The sequence below is a fragment of the Ambystoma mexicanum genome, chromosome 2p (assembly GCF_040938575.1).
Source record: "Ambystoma mexicanum isolate Mex_15411 chromosome 2p, UKY_AmexF1_1, whole genome shotgun sequence".
In the NCBI taxonomy this organism is placed as follows: Eukaryota; Metazoa; Chordata; class Amphibia; order Caudata; family Ambystomatidae; genus Ambystoma; species Ambystoma mexicanum.
In genome coordinates, this window is record NC_090923.1 from 588,746,986 (window position 1) to 588,767,483 (window position 20,498).

The 20,498-nt window shown below is 47.5% G+C and overlaps 1 protein-coding gene across 5 annotated transcripts in view; it reads left to right on the forward strand.

Moving 5' to 3' along the window:
* The window catches only part of FANCD2 (FA complementation group D2), a 2,923,540-nt gene that overhangs the window by 163,970 nt on the left and 2,739,072 nt on the right, over positions 1 to 20,498 (forward strand). For all 5 annotated transcript variants that reach the window (XM_069644087.1, XM_069644091.1, XM_069644090.1 and 2 more), the window contains exon 4: positions 13,902 to 13,969. In XM_069644087.1, the coding sequence (XP_069500188.1) occupies positions 13,902 to 13,969 (68 nt within the window). The remainder of the gene's footprint in view (positions 1 to 13,901; positions 13,970 to 20,498) is intronic.

Here is a 20,498-nt window from a genome sequence, read left to right on the forward strand (position 1 = left end):
CATCAGAGGATGGAAAATTACATACCATTGGGAGGGTACATAACTGTGTATTAAAGAATTTAGAGTAGTGCAGGTAAAGCAGCATAATCGCACGGCATCCTGTGCTCTGGGTACTCGTTTCCTCCTACATGCAAACTGACATCCTGAACAGCATGCCATGGAGATTGGACACATTACAACAAAGCATTAATTGTGGCACAATGAAATCAAGGGCCACTTTATGTGCTATGGTCAAACATTTCTACACTGTACACAAGCTTATAGGCACAAGGATTGTGTCAAGGGACCGAGGACAAAGACATGGAATGTCTTGTGATGATCGTAACCGAGACAACGGCTTAAAAAACATGCTATAACTGCAACTTGCAAAAAGAAAAATACGTAGTCCGAAATGTATGCTTATTCTACCCTAATTGTTTTTTCGAAGTTTGTGTCTTCATTGTGAATTTGAGGTGTTTAAGAACAGACTAAATCAGTGACTCACCGCCTGAAGTGTGCTTGAAATAAAACCTTGAGTCTAGCAATTTATGTATAGAATTCCAGAAAGACAAATTATTTGTTATTCCTATTCTTTCTTATTTAGGGTTACTGCTCAGTGTTACACTTGTGGAACCCCCTGTTTTAAAGCCAGCCACTCCAGAAACAAAGAGCCATATGGCGCTGGCCACAGCCCAGGAGATTCAATTTAAAAAAAAAAACGTTTTCTTTTTCTTTTCTTTTTTAGGGGTAGCCAGGAAGACCACACAGGTAGCAAGGGAGACGAGGTTGCACCTGCAACCCCTGGCGACCCCCAAATGACGTTCCTGGAAGCTGAGCTCTCAATGTCTAGGCACATTAATGCTCTAGCCTCCTCCACAGCATACACTTCCAAACTCGTATCTCTGTGCAGATAATTCCTGTCACCAAACAATTGCCTAGCACTAGCACGAGCCTTGATCCTCACCAAATTGGACTACTGCAATGTTCTCCTCCTGGGAACATCAGCCACTAACCTAACCAAACTAAAACTACCACAGAACAAAGGCTTACGAGCTGCTCTTGGTCTAAAACGCAGTGACCACATCTCCGCTACCCGACAAGCTGCCTATGAAAGTGCAGATTGACTTTAAAACACTTACCGTTAGGGAGAATATTCATTTCTGTGCTAATTCCCTTCAACAGTAGAGACCCCCAGCTCTTTTTCTGGATTTAGGACTTTTTAATTTTAACTCCTGAGTGAGTGGCATCCTTTTCTCACTCATGTGTTTTTCCCTGATTTGGATTTTGTGTTTTCACTGTTATCTGCTTTTTGGATAGTGACACCCAGCACCTTCAGTGCAGTGTCACTGAGAAATCCTTTAGATTTCTCTTAAGGTTTAAATACCTTTTCTTGGGTGAACTACTGTTGCCAAGAATAGTAAGATGAAAGTGATCTTACTTACCTTTTCTCTTTGTAGGTCCAGCACACACATCTTATGTGGAGTGCTGGGGGTGGGGTTACTTAGTAGCACCTTATCCTGCTTTTTCTTGTAACACTTTTTATTACCCTCACTACTTAAACTGGCTCGGGGCAGTGGGTTAATTTTTTTCTACCCTTCTGCTTTTCTACCGGAGGCTGAACCCTCAGCTGCAGTACAGCACCCATGGTTGTCCATTTTGTCAAAATGGCCCAGTCTTCTTTTTTCGCCATTTTCTCTTTGTGAGGTCTTTCTTGGCTTTTACTTGGCCTTTTGTGTGTTTTTTGCCTTTGGCGGGCTTCAGCCATGAAGCCTGCCTCTCCAGTGTGTCTGGAAGCGCAGGAAGTGACGGAGGGTCCCGAAACCCTCCGGTCCTTTTGTCTTTACGTGTGCCTGAACGAAACCAGTCCTGATTGGCTGGCTGTCTCGAAAGGCCAGCCATCCTGCTGTGTGATTGACAGCCTAAACTGTGCATGAATGGGAAAACTTGCTTAAAAGGCAAGGGTTTTGGGGCTACAGGCAACATCAACCACTGGAAGAAACATCCGACGAAGAAACAGTGATGAGAAGCTCTCTGCAACCTCCTGAACCACAAAGTATCTGTGAAGCCCTGCTGCTGTGACCTCCTTTTTCGAATCGAAAGAGGCGCTCCGGAAGGGATGTCTTCTTCCCTTGGGTTAGTGGGACCAACTAACCCCGAAACAAACTCTACTTTGGCACAATCCCCGACTTGCTGTGCCTCTGTTGCAGCAGAAGCACAATGCCAGGGGTCCAGTGTCCATAACCTAGTGCAACGTCTGCTGCAGAACGAATCCAGCCAAAAGCTCCAGGAGCCTCCTAGGAACACTCCAGAAGTAGGAAATCCTGATCCAGAGTCCCCTCGCCAGAGTCTAGGACTGAGGGAGCAAGGAAAGTCCAACTGGAGATTTTTTCTGCATCAGTGCTGTTTGCAAAGTGCTGAAACCGCGAAGTGCCGCTGAATTGAAGAGAGCCCGTAGCTTCCGACAACCTTCCTGAGTACTGCCGCAGGAGCCCTCCAAACGTCCTCCCTCTTGTCCCTACGACTGAGGCTCAGGAGCCATGGTCTCCTTTGCTGTGGCAAGACGGAAAATCAGCTGGACCACATTGCTTCTAACCAGAGGTATTGTTTGGGCTTGGGGGTACTTACCTTCTTGCCTTAAATTGTGCTGTCTAACTTGAGATTTGCAGTTGCTTAACTTTGAGTTGATTTCAGCTCCCCTTTGCACAGGCCCAACAGCTTGTGTGTCTTAGTGATTTCCTTTTTAACAATCTTTGTGAAAGACCTTTATCCAAGAAGTGCATCCGAACTATAGACTTTTGGCTCCGTAAAGGCACTCTTATAAATCCATTGACTTTGGCATTGCTTGTCCCTCCATAGGTTGTAGCTTGTTGAATACTGTTACTGCTGGGAAAGGCTTACCTAGATTTCATTGGAGGATACAGTTGTCCTAACCTTTTTATTTTCCTTAAACCTTCCTTTCTGCAACTCAAGAGTCTACAAAGTATATTGGTGTGATAAATAAATGCAAATACTATCCTTGTAATTGAAGTCCCTTCAGGGTGTAGGGGAAATGTATTGAGCATATCCAAAGAGTATTCACCAGCTTTATTGAGTCTGAAATGTATTTCCTAACTTTTCTTGAATCGTTACAAACAATTGCCTTTTTAAAGAATGTTTAATTAAAAGTGATAAATAAATATTTATAACTGAAACCTGGAGTATGTGTTACTTGTATTGACTGATTTCATTTGTACCGCTCTATTGCTCAGTCACACTACCAACTTGTGTAGTACAGACCTATACCAAAAGGTGGGTTCCCTAATACCAAGCAGATGAGTCTTATGTAGTCTCACACAGTGTGACTGTACCAAATCTTAACGAACACTTACCCTGGCACACAAGTGCATTTACAAAGAAGCACCACCATATCTCAAGGACTGCAGCACCCAGAAAATACCAGCGCCCTAAGATCCAGCATCTATCTTGACATTCCCTGTTATAAGAGCAAAAGGGCAGAAGACGCCAGCTTTGTGGTTACCGACCCCATTCTATGGAACACTCTGCCGGCATCCATTAGAAATGAGCAATTTTACGATATGAAATGAAGTAGGATGCTTAGGCACACAGGTAAGGTTCCAGCAAGATTCCTTTATTACAGCATCAGTCGGTTACATTAAGATATTACAGAGATAACCACTGGCTCCCATCAACCAGGCAGGGTCTCTCCAACAGCCTGTCTCTAGAACCTTATCAGCACACATTCTCCCACTCGCACATAAACATTCTTGAGGTCACATCCAACATTCTCTCTTACATCACCAGGCTTCCACATCCATCCCAAGCACTATACAACACATCTCCCTTCTTTCCAGATCTCACCACATCCCAACGAAGCACATCACAACACATCTCTCTTCTTCACATAAGGCAAACACTTCTATGCAAGACAACAAAGGCAAGTGGGAACAATGTCTTTATCCTCGTACAAAGGAAATGGGTACCTTCCACCAACTAACACTCCTCCCTAGAGAATTACAACATGTATAGCCAGACATCAAGATCCTCTCAATCCACACCGCACACCTCATCTTTTTTACGAGAGGTGCAACTCTTGAAAATGCGGAGGACGCACCCTCTTTCTCTATTTGGGTTAAATAAAAATAACTTCAACCCATTTTCTGAGTCTACTTCAAATTCTACTGAGGCTGGCGGAGGACACCCTCCCCCCCTTTCTCAAGTTAAACTGCGCACACACCTTTTTAATGAGCGATGCCGCTCTGCAGATGCTCATCGTGGATACACACTACAGTTGGGGTCTAACCACACTGCCACACCCAGATTCCTGGGGCAGACATACCCCCTCACAGTGATATAAAAAATAAAGAAAATCACTTCCGGAACTCTCAGCTCCATAGTATGTTAATATATAGCATAAACAGCACTAAACATTTTAAAGCATTTTGCTCAGGGTCCATGGCTGGCTTGAAGCCCTAAACCTGAAATGCATCAAATGAGTTATTTTAGCACTCTTAACAGTCTCCACATATACTGAATGAACTCTCAAATATATGAAACCGCTAAATAACCGTTCAATGTGACATCATTATGTCCACTGCAGTGGAGCCCTTCGGAGCTCCTAATAGCCACCATCACGCTCAACCACTCCGGTCAATGGCAAAAGAAGCTCTCACAAACTGCAGTCGTGGTCCCTCTCCTACTACAACACAGGATGCCACCCAGTGAGGAGATTGCTTTTCCGATTTCCTTTGGCTTTGAAAGCACATCAAGGTATTTTGCCTGCTGGCACTCCTCTTTTCGCTTACACCACACACAGGCATAGTAAAACTGCTTCCTATTTATTATGCCTTCAACATTGCTTCTCCATCTCTGGGCATCTCTACGCCTCTCAAGACCTCTACCCTCAGAGACACTCTTACAGCCCCTCCCTTTGGTCACATATCCTTTACTTCTCATAAGGTAACCTGGGTTCAGGCTGTAGCAGTTGCATAGGTGGGGGGCTTTGCATAAGGTGCAACCTTCTCTTGACCCTGGGCCTGCCAATGGGGTCGCAGCTCCTTCATTTATTTCCTTCCTTCTTTTCACCTTGGGAAAATGGGACAGCTCCGCCTTCTTCTCCCTGGGGCATAGGCCTGTTCTGGTGCCCCTTTTTCCCTTGGCCACGGCTCTAGACCCTGGGACTTCTCCCCTTTCTTCCTTCCTTCCCTGAGTGATAGGACTTAATTGTGGGGGCAGTGGTTACTCATCTTTTTTTTCTGCACCCCCCACAGCAGACTGGTCACCTTAAACTTCTCCTTGCCACGCTGGTCCATTTCCAGTCTTCAAGAAGACCAATTCTTCGTCAGTGAAATGAGGTAAGATCCTCAGGCTCATAGGTAGGTTCTGGTACAGTTCCTTTATTACAGCTTCAGTCAGTTCCATTAAGATGATACAGAGATAACCACTGGCTCCCATCACCCAGGCAGGGGCTCTTCAACTGCTTGCCTCTAGAACCTTATCAGCCCACATTCTCCCACTCGCACATAAGCAGTCTCTGTCACATTCAACATTCTCTATTACATCACCAGGCTTCTACATCCATCCCAAGCACTATACAACACAATACATTTAAGAAATGTGCTAAGCCTGGCTCTTTGACAAATACGATTGATGTCCTTACTGTAACTGACTGACTATGATGCATTTTCCCTTATATGTATTACCCCCCCCCCCCCATGTTTTGCTGATTGTAACAAACACTGTGATACCCTTGGTTTTGGGCATTATAATAAATAAAGTAGTAAGCCCTGTGGTAATGACCACTTCCAAAGGCCACGTGTAGCAGTAGGCAGGTCGATCATGATCGTTAAGGGAGCAGACAATACGATTGCTCCCACTTTAAAGTCATCATTTTTACCTAGCGGGGACACTGAAACCCAGATGTAGTTTATTCAGGAAAAAGACTTATGTAAGTGTGAATAGAAGTTGTATCCCTTGTCTTCTCTATGCATTACCCAGCCGTCTTGAAGCACTAGTTGTCTCATTTTTCCACATAGCTCCGCAGGGGAGGGAGCTGCCCATCGAAGGTGGTCACTTCTGTCTCTCCCTTGGTCCCCCCCCCGTCCGGATTGGGCACTAGGCCCTTCTTGTTTCCTGCCCTATGGCAGCCCACTGCCCATTGCATCCCTATGGCGAAGGACCCCAGGGCTAAGGACAGCTCCAGCGTTGCAGCTCCAGGTGGTGTCTGCCAGTGTAGCAAGCAGCCTGCAGCCGTCAACCTTTTGAGACCAATGAGGTACAGGGTCAGGGAGGCAGCACTTACGGCACCCCACTAAAACCTGCCCCTTTCCCCTCCTTTTAGGAAAGTCGAATCTGGTTTGCTCGGGGGCAACTGTGGTACTGTTAACTGTGTCTCATTAGTATCTTCCTACTCCCTGGGCCCCTCCCCACTGGTAGTACCTTTGTACTGTTGAGTGTCCCTGTCTTCCCCTTCTGTGTGTTCCCCGCAGTTCGACCCCACCCCCCTAAGCCCCTCTTTCGCATCCTGTGCAGTGCGGTGCTGGCCTGTGCGGCCCTCCTCTCTTTTGCTCCCTCCTCCTCCTCCTTCCCCTCGCACCCTCTATTGTGCTTTCCATCTCCCCCATCTTCTCGAACTGCTACTCTATCTCTGATCCCTCTCACTAAGTCTGAAACGGAGAAGTTCAAAATGGACACGCTGGTCTTCAACCCAGGCCTCCCTGTCGCTGATTACTAAATCAGTGCTTCCTCCAGACAGACTCACCAACATCCTCTTTCTTGTGCCCTCTCCAGACCTATGTACCCCTCACATGGTCTCTGTTCTCTCTCCTTTCTACTCCTCTCCCATTAATGATGGTACCCGGTGGGAGGTCCCCCTGGCCTCCTTCCACTCCTCCAAGACCTTCATTAATGTTTTATCTGAATGGCACCTTCATGGTCCACGGCCCTCAGCCCAATCGCCTCCTTTTCGAGAGGTGTCTACCACGTCTCATCAACTTCATTCCTACTTCCCCCTACTCCTCCCTACTCCTTCAAGCACCTCCTTGGCTACTCTGCCACCTCCCTCTTCTGCTGCCTCTCTGGCACCCCCTTCTCCTCTCGGGCTACTATGTCACCTCCTCCTACCTCCTCTGCCCACCCTTGGGCCCCTCTGCCACTTCCGCAGGGTGTAAGTCTTTCAAAGTGGCAACCTGTTCCACGTCACTACTCTCAACTCTCGCTCTCCTGTCAAACACTCCTCTGACATTGCCACCTCCTTGAAGAACTTCACCTGAATGTCTTCGCTTTTACCGAGACATGGTTTACGACCAGCTCTGTCATGAGTTTTGACACTCTCCTCCCTGGTGGCTACAAGATCCTCTCCAAACCCAGAACCAACCGTCCTGGAGGTGGAGTAGTTCTGATCTTTCCCGAGTGGGTCCCTGCTTCTGTCATTCCTATGCAGGCCTACTCCTCATTTGAATGTCTGATCTGCAAGCTCGCTATCTCTCCTGGCCTCTTTCTGACTGTGGCCACCATCTACAGTTTTGTCTCCCTATGTGAGAGAGGGTATACCGAGACGTGGGTCCCTTGCTCGCTGCGCCGTAGGGAACCAAGCTGCACCTCACTGAGGAGGCCCAACATGGCCGAAACATGTCTGGGGTTGCTTGTGTTTCCGTGCAGAGGGGACCTGGCCTAGCGGTTCAGGCAGGGCTGCTCCCATTGGTTGCAGTACCTGACTGATTTGCTTATGGTTGGACCCCTTTTGCAATGGCACAGACGAGCTAAAAAACGGTGGTGTGGAAGGTTGCCCAGAGCAACGCCAGTGGTTCAGATTGATTTCAAACCTTCCACCCATCACTTTTTTGGTTTCAGTTTGTCTCCCTATGTGAGAGAGGGTATGCCCAGACGTTGGTCCCTTGCTCGCTGCGCCATAGGGAACCAAGCTGCATCTCCCTGAGGAGGCCCAACAAGGCCGAAACATGTCTGGGGTTGCTTGCGTTTCCGTGCAGAGGGGACCTGGCCTAGCGGTTCAGGCAGGGCTGCTCCCATTGGTTGCAGTACCTGACTGATTTGCTTATAGGTGGACCCCTTTTGCAATGGCACAGAAGGGCTAAAAAAACGGTGGTGTGTAAGGTTGCCCAGAGCAACGCCAGTGGTTCAGATTAATTCAAAACCTTCCAACCATCACTTTTTTGGTTTCACCCTCTACAGGCCACCAGGCCAGATTACCCTCTTCCTCTCAGAGTAGGCTGACCACTCCTCTTCCCTTGCCTCTACCTCTCAACTTCTCCTCCTTGGAGACCTCAACATCCACCTGGATGCTTCTAATCCTTCCTCTGGCCTCTTCTGCAACCTCTGCAACACTCTCTCTCACTCCATTCTACCCTCTGGTCCGACGCTCTCTGCCGGACACACCTTGCATGGTCTCATATCCTCAGACATCCCCCTCTCTAACCCTCTCGCCACTCCTCTCTCTTGGACTCTATCTGCCCTCTCTGACCGCCTCTCCCTCTCCTCCTTTTTCCTCTTTCTCACTGACAACACCTGACAGTGTTTCTAGACAAGTCTGATTGATGAAAGTGTCATCCAAACAGGTACTCCCCAGTTACTTCGGAACCATCAAGGACCAGATCGATACCCTCACTCCAGCCTCGAACAATTTCTGCAATCACTCTCTTTCGCCACTGGATCTTTCCCCGCTCTCTTCAAGCACTCCCTTGTGCCCCCCCTCACAAAAAGCCTCTGTCAATTCTCCCTGCCCAGCTAAATATCGGGCGTTCTCTGTCACTCCTTTCCTGGGAAAACTCTGGGGTAATCTGGCCATCTACCAGCTTACTCTCCACTCTGAATCTTTTGGTTGTCTTCATGACCATCAGTCTGGCCTCAGAGCAGCCAGAGGCACGGAAACAGCTCTCCTGAACACCCGTGAAGATCTGCTCTCTAATCTTGACTCCAGTCTTCCTTATGTCCTCATCCTCCTTGACCTTTCCTCTGTCTTTGACACAGTCAATCACAACATCCCGATAAAGCGATTCCGTGAGAACCTGGGCATCACAGATCAGGCCCTGGAGTGGTTGACCTCCTTCCTCCCGGACTGACCTTTTCAGATCCAACTTGGGTCCTTTCTCTCTACCACCTCTCTCTCCACATGTTGTGTTCCTCAGGACTCTACCCTCTCACCCTGGCTCTACAATGTCTACTTTGACCCTTTGGCCCACCTGATCTCTACCTTCTTCTGGTATCCAGTAATAATATCGCCACATATATGGTCGCCGTAAATAATATCGCCGGGAAAATGTTGTGGCGATATTATTTGGGTGACCATATATATGGCGACAGGGGCAAACAAAAAAAAAATAAATTTGGGGGTTGCGGGGGTGTCCCCCGCATGTTCCATGCAATAATGTCGCCACAAAAAACGACAATTTTTCGGCGATGTTTTTGCATGGCAATATTTTTGTGGCGTCATTATTACATGGAACCCTTTTCTAACTTTCAGTGCTATGCAGATGACACTTAGCTCTTTTTCAGGCTCCGCTCAGTCTCCTCTCCTCTCTTGCTCATTCCTGACCATCTGTCCGCGATTCAAGATTGGTGCACCTCAAACGATCTCTGCCTCAATGCCAGTAAGACGGAGATCCTTCTCATTGGGACCCCTGCTCCCGCTTTCCCTCTCTCTCTCTGGCTGCTCTCCTTGGGCCCGCTTCCCTTACCTTCTTGTGAGGCAAAAAACCTTGGTGTCATCTTCGACTCCACTCTCTCCTTATCTCCTCACATCACAGACCTTGCCAGGAAGTCCCACTTCCAGCTGCACCCACTCGGAGGTATTCTTTCTTTTCTCACTTTCCCCAAGAAGCTCACTGTCTCCAGAGCCCTGGTTCTCTCTAGGCTGGACTACTGCAACAGCCTCTTTCACAATCTGCCCTGCTCTACTCTCCACCCTCTGCAACTAATTCAGAATAGGACTGCAGGTTTTATCCTTGGCCTCAAGCCCAGGGACCGTATATCTCTCCAGCCTTGAACTCTGTCCACTGGCTCCCTGTGGCTGCAATGATCAAGTTCAAGACCCTCTGCATCGTCCACAAGGCTTTCATCCAACACTCGCTTCCAAAATACTTTCCTTCTCGAGCCCTTCGCTCAGCTACCTCCACCTCTGAGGGTCAGATGCTTCTCCAGGCAGAGAGTGGGGGGTAGATTTCACTCCGCTGCAGGTGCCTCCCTCTCGAATGGCCTCCCTAACCCTCTCAAACTTGAGCCGGACCACCTGAAGTTCCGGAAGCAGCTCAAGACCTTCCTTTTCTCCTTTGCTTTCTCTCTCTCCTGCTTTCTCTCTCTCCCCTTCTGACCTATCTTTAAGCTATGCCGACTGGTTGCTTGGCTACCCTCAGAGTCTCAATGGGTACCTGGCTCCTCCATGACCAGTCTCCCCTGCACTGCCTTCTGGCCTACCGTGTATTTAGGGGGCTGTAACCTCTACAGTCCCCTATCTCCTTGCACTTACCCAGATCAGCGCTGCCTTGGCTGCACTTACTCAGAGCTATGCTGCCCTGATTGCACCCCCCCTCCCTCTCAATGGCACTTCCAGTTGTAGGTTTAGGAATAAGAATCTCCCCTGGGGTTCCACTTTCGTATCAAGGAACCAAAACAAAGGATCTTACCTGCACACTATGAGAACCCCTGCTACCTTTCCTTGCGTGTTTGACTGATAAAGGTGTGGGTAATGTCGTCGATTAAATCTATGGCGGTCTTGCTTCCTAATATGAGTTTCTTGTAAGGCTACAATATCTGGTTGTGTAAATACCTGTTCACCTTTTGCCACGTAGCAGGGAATTTAAACCCCTAACATTGCGTTAGGCACTTGGGGTTGGACTGTGGAACAAGTTTCCTATGATATTACCGACTCCCTTCCCCATGCTGCATGCACTTCCACCTGTTTTCCTCCTCGACTCCCATCCCCTCCACTCCTCCTTGCCCCGTTCCCTCTCCCCTCCCCAACTGAACATCCCCATCCAACTCCCCACTGTCCCTTCCTGGTTGGCCCCCCCACCCCAACTTGCCCCACCCAACTTCCCCAGGTCCTCGGGTGGGCCAAGTTTCCTAAGGATTACTTGGGCCTAGCGCCTTCGGAATGTTCCCACCTTCGGTTCCAGGACATCATAGGGGGGGGGGTATCCTAAAACCCCCTGTGCGATTCAAAGCACGATCTGGTGAAATGCTTCTCCAACTGTAGTGCTCCATTGTCTTAGTATCTCTTGCGCCGTGACCCCGGCAGTCATTCATTGATGCTCTTGAGACTATGCTCTCTCTGCTGGCCCTCTTTGGTGCTGGTGGATGATTGCTCTCCTATCGGGCGGTGATTTCTGCGTCTTGACCCCAGTACCTGCGCCCATTCCCAGGGCTTTCTCTTCTGGGGTGCGTTTCCACATCGGAGAGAGAGGGTTTTGGGGCAAATGTCTTCCTCTGTGAGATGTAGAATGTGTTCACCTTTTTCGCAAGAGGTAATTCTATGCTGGCGCCCGTCCTGTGTGAATAAGAGTCCGAAGGGGATGTACCATTTGTATTTGATGTGCTTGACCTGGAGAGTCCGTACGATCAGACCCATCTCCCAGTGCTTTTGGAGCGTCGCCTGGACCAGTTCTTGAAACCGTTGTTTCTCGGTGCCAATAAACATAATGGGCTCTGCTCGCCTGGCTTCGCGTAGAATACCTTCTTTTTTGTTAGTAGTGCGTCAGTGCTACCAGCGTGTCCCTGGGGCTTGCACCTGGTTCCTGTAGTTTGGGTCCCCTTGTATGCAATCTATCAAAAACGTACCTCCTATGCATTGCCTTCCCTGAGGATGTCAACAAAAATCTGTTGTAGTTTCCTTGAGCTCTTTGTCTCTCACCGCCTTGGGCAAATTTCATATGTAGATGTTAGATCTGCAGGATCTGTTTTCTAGGACATCGCATTGCAGTTCCAAGTTATGGGAAACCCTAGTCAGGTCCTCGATCGCCTTGTCCGTCTTTCTGCTATCCTCCACCAGTTCCTGTAGTGCTCTCTCTGTGGTGTTGGTTCGCTCTTCCAGTGATGCAATGTTTTTTATGCAATGCTTAATTTCTGACGTGAACGTCTCATATTAGGATTGAAAGGTGGCAGAGTCTCTCCTGGAGGTCAGTGAAGCAGGTCTCCAGGTCTGCTTTGGAAATTGCCATATCGCCCGTGTGTTTGAGTTAGCTTGCATCTTCACGGGTCTGCCCCTGGCTCGTGGGTGGGATGATGGCCAGGTCCTTTTCCCTGGTCGAGCAGTGGTGAAGGGTTCCCTACCTGGGAGCCGCTGGCGGGTGTCACTTGTCGGGAGTGTCCCGACCCCTGCCTCTTGGCATCGGGGGGGACTTCCGGCACCCCGCGGCAGAGGTGGCTGTTTCGTCCATCTGCTGAGGGTAGAGCTCCTGCCACCTGGCCACTTTCTGGTCTCGGTGGATTCTAGTTGCGCCCACTCCTTGGCAGAGCCCAGGTCCCCTTTGCTGTAATGTCAATCTGGCTGGGCCTCCCAATGGGTTAGATGTCTGTCTGCTTGCCTGGGGTTGATATCTGACTTGGTGTGCCCCCTGGGGCCCAGGGTGACCTCCCACTCCTCCTCCCTCTGCGGGATCCCCCAGCTTGGGACAGGCAGCTCACCACCCGCATCACTCTTGTGGGGTTTTGCCACCATCAGGGGGGTCGTACCATTGTACCGGCTGTGGTGGGGAGCCTCCTTTGAGGGCTCCTTCAGGGAAGCTGTCTCCGCCAACCCGGGACCTTCTCCAGGCCACTGGTCCCTTCTTCACCTCGTATGATGTATGTTAATTCTTCTGGCCGGCAGTCATGCCTCAGTATACATTCAGGGGTTCCCACACCCCACGCTCCACTGCCGGGGCACTGTCCAGCTGGGCGTTCACTTGCGGAAGCGGTGGTCACTACCCCTCATGCGCAAACTCCAAGTGCTCCCTGCCGTCCACCTTGATGGTCTGCGCTGAATGGGCGGTTCTTCTAGGACTGTAGGCAATCTCTGCAAGTCCTGCAGTGTGAGGGCTGCCTCCTGTGGGCCCCTGACCTTGCACTGTGCCTTCAGCTGGTGGTGGCTGGCCTGGCTGCCAAGCAAGCCTGCTGTGCGCAGCTTCTCCCTTCTGTGTGTGTGGGCTCCCGGCCCTGCTGGTGTGACCTCCTCTGAGCCTTCTGTGCTGGAGGCAGGATCCAGGCGTCCTCCTGCCGCCCTGCATACCTCGGAGCCCTTGACCCTTCATTATGGTTCATCCACTGTTCCATGCTCCGTCGCATCAGGAGACTGCCCTGCTGCCTGGAGCACCTGTTATCCGCTCCTTATGCCCAGCTTGGGCACTGTGGTGGTGCGAGAGACCGAGTTTGGCGAGGGACAGAGTTTGCTTTGGTCAGTGAGGCTGCGGGTGCGGCAGCAAGGCTTCCTGCGTCGTCCTCACCCTGGGGGGTCTCGGTGGGCTTTCTTCGGCCCAAGTATATTTCAGTTGCGGAGATGGGACCGGTGCAAATTAAAGTAACTCACCTGGGGTCATACCGCTGTTGTGCATCGTTTGGGGTTTGCCAGGGATGGAGCAGCAACACTCACATCTGCTCCTCACCACCCACCATCTTGGAGATAATTCCATTTTCAATTCTGTTCGACATGTTGTTGCCAGATTCCTAACCAATTGTGGATGGCAAATCTTTTCTTTGGGGAGCTAAATGTTTCTAAGAATTTTAATGCGTCCTGCCTCGTTGCAGAACTAAAATGGGTTCTAAAAAAGTCAGGTGAGCCCCGACTACTATTTGGATTTCAATGCAAAGCGATCTGAAGTTGTGGCAACTTAGCTTGAAATGTCAAGAACACTGTTGACTAACTTTGTTTTAAATTATCAGTCACTTTATTATGACAATTTGTTCATATCTTCCCTTGCGTCTCCTTTTCTTTTTAGGTTTGGATCAAGCAGTTTTTCAAAAGAAGGTATACCAGAGCTTGAGAAAACATCCTTCTTACCCAAATGTAGGTATTTATTTGAAAGAATATTGAATGTATACAGAGATGTTTGTGTATATGCGGTTAATCTGAATATGTTCTTTTTGCCAAAGGAAGAAGACCTATTATTTTATCCGCATAAAACATTGTGGCAATTGTCATAAAGTAGAACATAAATGGATTTACTGAAGTTGTAGTGTGAGGTTGGTATCAAGGAAAGAGACACAGACAGATTCAATATTTAACAATATGCTTTAATAAACGAAAATGTCACGATGGTGTTAAGCCTAACTTTCCCTATGCAAAGGTGCGACTTCCCTACCTAAAGAAAAAAGTATAGCCTGTGTCAGAAAGTTAAACTTAAAAGTCTGTCTTTGTCCAAAACCTATGCTTGCCCTCACAACTAACACTAAACAATGTGTAGGGATGTCAACCATAAACTAAAGAGTTTTCGCAAAGTAAAGTTCGGAGCTATTTCCAGCTCGGGCTTACTTGGCTTCTCTCCCCCCCCCCCCCCCAATGTCAACAAGTTCAGCACAATGTTCAGGTTACCTATTTTGGATTTCAAGTAATAAAGTTCCACACCTTTGTAAATGTCGGGATGCACGTCCCCAAGTTCAATATAGCTCCAGGACAGCAAGTCTCAGGATTCCGTTTCCCAAGTTCAATATCAAAAGATGTTACAAAAAGAAGTAGGTCAGGTTCCCTTCCCTAAGTCATATCTGCACCAATGGTAGTTTTCCTTTTGACGCAATAGCAGGTTTCCTTGTTAGCATATGTGGGTTCTCTGGTCTTGGCGTAGTTGTTAGACCGCACAATCCACCCATTACAGGTCATGCAACCAGGAACCTTGAATTCTCTTCCAGCAGTTCATCAACTTCTAGGAGTTCTCTGGTCTTGGCACAGTTGTTGGATCACACGTTACACCATTACAGGTCATGCAACCAGGAAGCTTAAGTTCTCTTTGTGTAGTTCAGTTTCCAATACACAATTCAGTATTCAAGGTTAGCAGTCTTACTGTTTTCATTCAGTTCAATATTCACTATTAGCACTTTGCTGTTTCGTTCAGTTCGGGATTCAATATTAGCAGTTTGCTTATTTTTCATTCTTAACAATCTTTCTTGGGGATTTTGCTCATACTTCATTTCTCGCGCAGATCCCCTTTTGTTAAATGCTATTTTGCTCACAATTAGCCATCTCGCGTAGCTACCCTTTTTGTAAAAGGCTTTCTTTCTTCTTACAGAGACTTTCGAGAACGTATCTCTTGATACACGACCACTCTTACCTAGTATTCCTTAACTACCCATTTCATCATTATTCATTCTTTAGGATTGTTCACAGACTGTAAACATGTATTTCCTCACGCGCAATTATTCTGCTACATTGTATTCACTTGCGCCTTTCACATACCGGGTTTCCGATTATCTGAAACTCACTGGTTGTGTTCTTGGCTTTCAGCTGGATTCTGTTGATATGTCTTTTTCCTCAGAGGTCAGGGCCTCGCCAGCGGCCTCTCGAACACTCCTGGGCTCCCTTCTCAGCCCTGGGGAACAAGCATTTCTTCCTAATTACTTCTTAAGGGATCGGCATGCCTCCTGGCTCACTCCTCTTAACTATTCCATCTCCCTGGAGAGACAGCTCCCTCGCCATGCTTCCTCTCGCTGCCTCACTCTGCTGACTCTGAGTCTCGTTTTCCACTGGCTGTTCCTGGGCAACTCTGGCGTCTCAGCTGCTTCCCCAACTTGCTTAACTTCCTTCTGGTTACTGCTCTTTTTATACTCTCCTGAGACTCTGATAGGTTGCAGGTGGGCATACCTAGTTTCAATTGCCTGACTTTGCCTGAACCTATTAGTGTGACATGGCTGTTCAGTATACTGGTGTACCTCTTTAGTCATCTTCTTCGTCCCAGTACCAAAGTGGTGAGAATAAGTGGTGTTGATTACTCAGTTGTTTCTTCCTCGTCTGAGTACTGTCAGGTACCCCAAATGGGGAACTGATCTACAGTAATTCATAAAGGTTGTGAGGGAGGGTTAAACTGGTTGTCACTAGGATTAGGGGGATACTGTGTCTCATCGATCGAAAGGTACCCCATTCCCAATCTTTCTCCTTTTTCTAGTACATCTGGGTGTTAGGACAGTTTTTCTGAAGTCCAACTAAGGGCTTAGTAAACCCATTCAACTGAAGCAGTACAAGACTCCACTCTTAGTATAAGGCTGTAACACCTGAGTTCAGGGTAGCGTAGACCGAGCAGCCAGGCTTATTTTAGGAGGGGGAGAGGGCTGTAGAATCAGTACAAAGAAATTGTAATACAAATGGTCCAAAGAAACACTGACACACTATGTATTGTAAAAAATAAATGGTTTATTCAAATACAAGTAGGCCCAGATAAATCTTAGGGGAAATGAGTACCATCAGATTATATATAAGCACAATTATAAAAACACAACCCTATTCTTGAAGGTGCACAGACCAAAGCATATAACCTTATTTGGAACACCTAACAGAATTTCTAGGGAAGTCAAAACCAATAGTTACTTTTGTATTACCTACAGTAATACAAGGGTAATAGACCCTAACAGTTGTACTCTGACACTTGGCAAGAAATCACATAGTAAGTCAACTGGACAGTGTACTTTAGAGTATAGGGCACACCTATTCTTGGAACAGTATAAACCTATAACTCTGATTCAGGATAGCACAGTTATTTTAAGGGAGTTGGACCTTGTGGTGTAATATTCAATTAGTTGCTTTTCAGTTCATATACTAAGGGAAGCAATAATTCTAACTTATTTTAGGATAACACACAGCTATGCAAGGTAAGTGAACCCCATATAATCTTGTAAGGAGCTACCAGCAACCTAAAAGGTAAGTATGACCTAGGCAGACTTATTCTGGATAGGCTTTATAGCAAGTCAGGGGAAGCAAGAGACACATTTTGTTCTTTGGGTCATTGGGGCTCATACATTGAACCGAATAGAAATCAAAAAGTGAAACCAGGAGCATTACTTTTGGGAAGATGGGAACACAATTCACAGGTGAGTACATTAACCTATCGACTTTCTGTTAGAATGGCGTGACAGTTTCTAAGGAAATTAAGACTTTGAGAAAACTTATTTAAGAAGGCATTTAAGTAAATCCTATATATACTTTTCAGAATGGCAGACAATATGTAAGGTAAGTAATAATGTTTTGTAACTACTCACTCTGACAGTCTAAAATTATCAACTAACTCTTTTACAAGTAAGGACACTTTTCAACACGTGTTCTACTTTTCAAGGCAGGCCCTTTAAATTATCTAGCCCTTCCCAATTGTAGTACATGAGTTGTCTCCGAGGCAGAAGAGGGACCCTAGTGGTCTAGGAGCCAGCAGTAGGCCGGTTAAGATAGGGCTCAGTTGCAGGCAAAGTCAGAGTTCCTGAGGAAGACTGGGCAAACAAGTAAGTAGTTCACTATGAAAGTTATTTACGGTCCAGGGACTTCAGAGAAGACACACTCAGAGGATTCCACTAGTGGGCCTGGGTGTACTAGACGATGGACCTCCCAATCACAGTAGCACCCAAGGATCCAAAGGAATCATAAGAGACTACAGGTAAGTAAATACCCCAGCCACCACAGTACCTCAGCACAGAAGAAATGTTGCAGCAGGAACACTTCAGGATATGCAGCCAAAATCCCAGTCGATGGATTCCTTTGTCTAGAAGATGGAAGACAGGACTTTGGAAGGACTTTTGCAGCAGGGATCATGAAAGAAGGCTTCAAGCAAGAATTTCCCTGTCACTGTATGCAGCTCTGTGGATTTGGTGCCTTTTTCAGGAGCACAAAAAAGACAGACTATGGCAGGTCGGATTCTTGTCATTTGCAAGGTCCAGCACTCTGATGAGGGGACTCTATTCACGTCTCTGGAGGTCCAGCAGGATGCCCACAAAGTTTCTGCAAGATTCGGAATTCAGGAGACTGTGCACCGCACAATGGCTCGAGGTGCCAGGGTATTGGGGTTTTGCAGCCCCACAAGGTCGCAGCACAACGTGGGATGGCTCAAAATGCAGTTCTCCTTGAGTCTAGTGGGTCTCGCCAAGATCTGGGTTGGGGTCGTCTGTTTCGGGGTCCCCAGGTCGATTGGAAGGAAGGGGTATAGCAGGGTTCGGTTACACAGCAGGCTGTCCGCTTTCTGGAAAGAGTCTCAGCCCCGTTTCCTTAATCATCCTCTTTGGTTTTGGTTCGAGTGGTCGACTACCTCTTCAGATTCCAGGATCAGACTTTTATGCAGGAACCCAGCCAATGAAACAGCCTTGCAACATTCAAACTTGGGGGTGGGTGGAGGGCCTTGACAATCCTTTCAGGACAGCTAGAAGACAAAGGGGTTTTGACGTTTTGGACTCCTCCCTCGCTTCCTGCCTTCACTCTGGAGCCTGGGCGGGGAGTCCACAGGACTCCTGCTGAAGATACAGTTAACACACAGGAATTTCTCACCCTGGAGGTCAGGGGAAGGAAAAAGAAAGGACAAGGAACACTAAAATGGCAAAAAAAGAAGACTGGCCATTTTGGTAAAATGAGCACCCATGGGTGCCTTTACCGGGGCTGTGCAAACAGCCCACGGTAACGGTGCACCAAATTAATAAAAAGATTCACTGCCACCAGCAATTAAAGGTAAGTTTGTCCTTGTAACATAAACGTTACATTTAAAATGAGAAAAGTTAACCTGTTGCTTAAATAATCTAATCCTACTGCCCGCTGGCTCCCGCGTCCTTCCTGTCTCATGGCATCATTCACGGACCCCAACACTACAAAGTGGCTGTTAGGGAGAATTCTCCAGAATGGCTAATTTCCCTTACCTACTGAGTCCCTCAGAGGCTTTGCTGGATTTCTAGGATTTTTTTTTTCTCACCTGGTAAGAGTGTGAGCCTTTTTTTCCCCCACTCTTATGTGTTTTGCTGTGTGTGTTTAACATTTTTGTGTTCATAGACTGTGGAGCTTCACCTACTCCATAGGCATCATCTTTTTAATGTGTGTTACACAGCACCTTTAGTGCAGTGACACAGGGTTGTCTTTTTCAGACTTCCCACTTGAAGCTCCATATTCTGGGACTGACTACTGTCTCCCAGAACATGTAAAGTTGCCATTGACTTTATTAGTCTTTTTAAACTCACAGACCCAGTACAACCTATCTTACATAGAGTACTGGAAAGGGTTAATAGTTATCCCTTTTTGTCTGTCTCTCATGGAACATTATTTCGTTCTCCTTTCTTTAAGATTTGGCTGGTGGCAGTGGTATCTACCATATTTTTCCTACCGCGGTTTATTTAAATAGCCCTGGTACTGTTTTAGGCTACGTTAGTAGCCTCAAACTTAAATCCGCTGGACCACATTTACTTTAATTTGGTTCCGGTTGTGTTTATTCATCATTTCTTTTTGTAGAGGTCTTTCTCGTGTTTTACTCTGCGCGCCAAACCAGGTTTGGTTCCTTCGTTCACCGTCCTTTGGTGGGCTTCTGCACAGAAACCCGCCTTAGGCGCCTGAATGTCTCAGTAGGCAGGATGTGAGGGAGGAGTTTTAGGACCCCTGCCACGGGTTCCCTTGGTAACCCAAGTAGCACTCCTATTTGATTGGCTAGGTGACTGTCCTGCCAGGACAGCCACCCTGCTGTGATTGACAGCCAGGCTGCATGAATGGGGGAAAACTGCATAAAAAGGAGGTCTCTGGGACTAGGAAGGCAGTCTTACCACTGGATCGAGAGAACCGAAGAGAAGCTGAAAGAGGACCACTACCACGACTGAACCTTGCGGTGAAGCCCTGCTGCAGGTCCGAATCTCCAAACTTCGATGACAGAGAAGATCTCCAAGGAATCTTCTTCGCTTGAGCTGGTGGGACCAACCAGTTCGCCAAACACCAAGCAAGACCTCCCTCCCCTGGTCGAATTTGCTGTGCACAGCTGCAGTAAACCGGATAGCCAGGATGCTCGGACCCGGTTTGGGTTTTAAGGAACGGACCTTTTATTTGTTGCGGTGCTCTGCTGCTGGTTTCTTCCTTGGGCAGTGCAGCACCATCCAGTCTTCCTACTTTGTGTCAGTCCGACAGTCGCTTCAGGAACCGTGAGCCTGCCGGATCTGCCAGGACCTTTTGCCTCAGCTACAGCCTCCTTCTTCATTTAAGGTACTGTTTAAATCCGGTCTTTCTTTCCGTCCGACCGCGGTAAAAGTGTTACATCCAGCTTGTGAAGTACAACATACACCTAATATGAGAGCTATGCAGTATGTAGCTGTGTGAGGGTCTGATTCTGCTGTCAGTGAACACTGGTTACATAAACCTGGAGTCTGACTGGTTTATAAATGTCACTAGAATCCCAAGGTGACCTTGTTGTATCATTGTATGTTACTTGTTATTGTTTAATACTACATGAAAATAAAAAGGGGTTGATGCTTCCAATTGGTTGAAATCACATATTCATTCTTATGAGAGCATTCCTGTGCATCACTTTATTTGAAACCTCAATAACAATATCTATCTTATTTCTCACCTATCTATTGATATGTCATTTTGTTGATGTATATTTGCTACT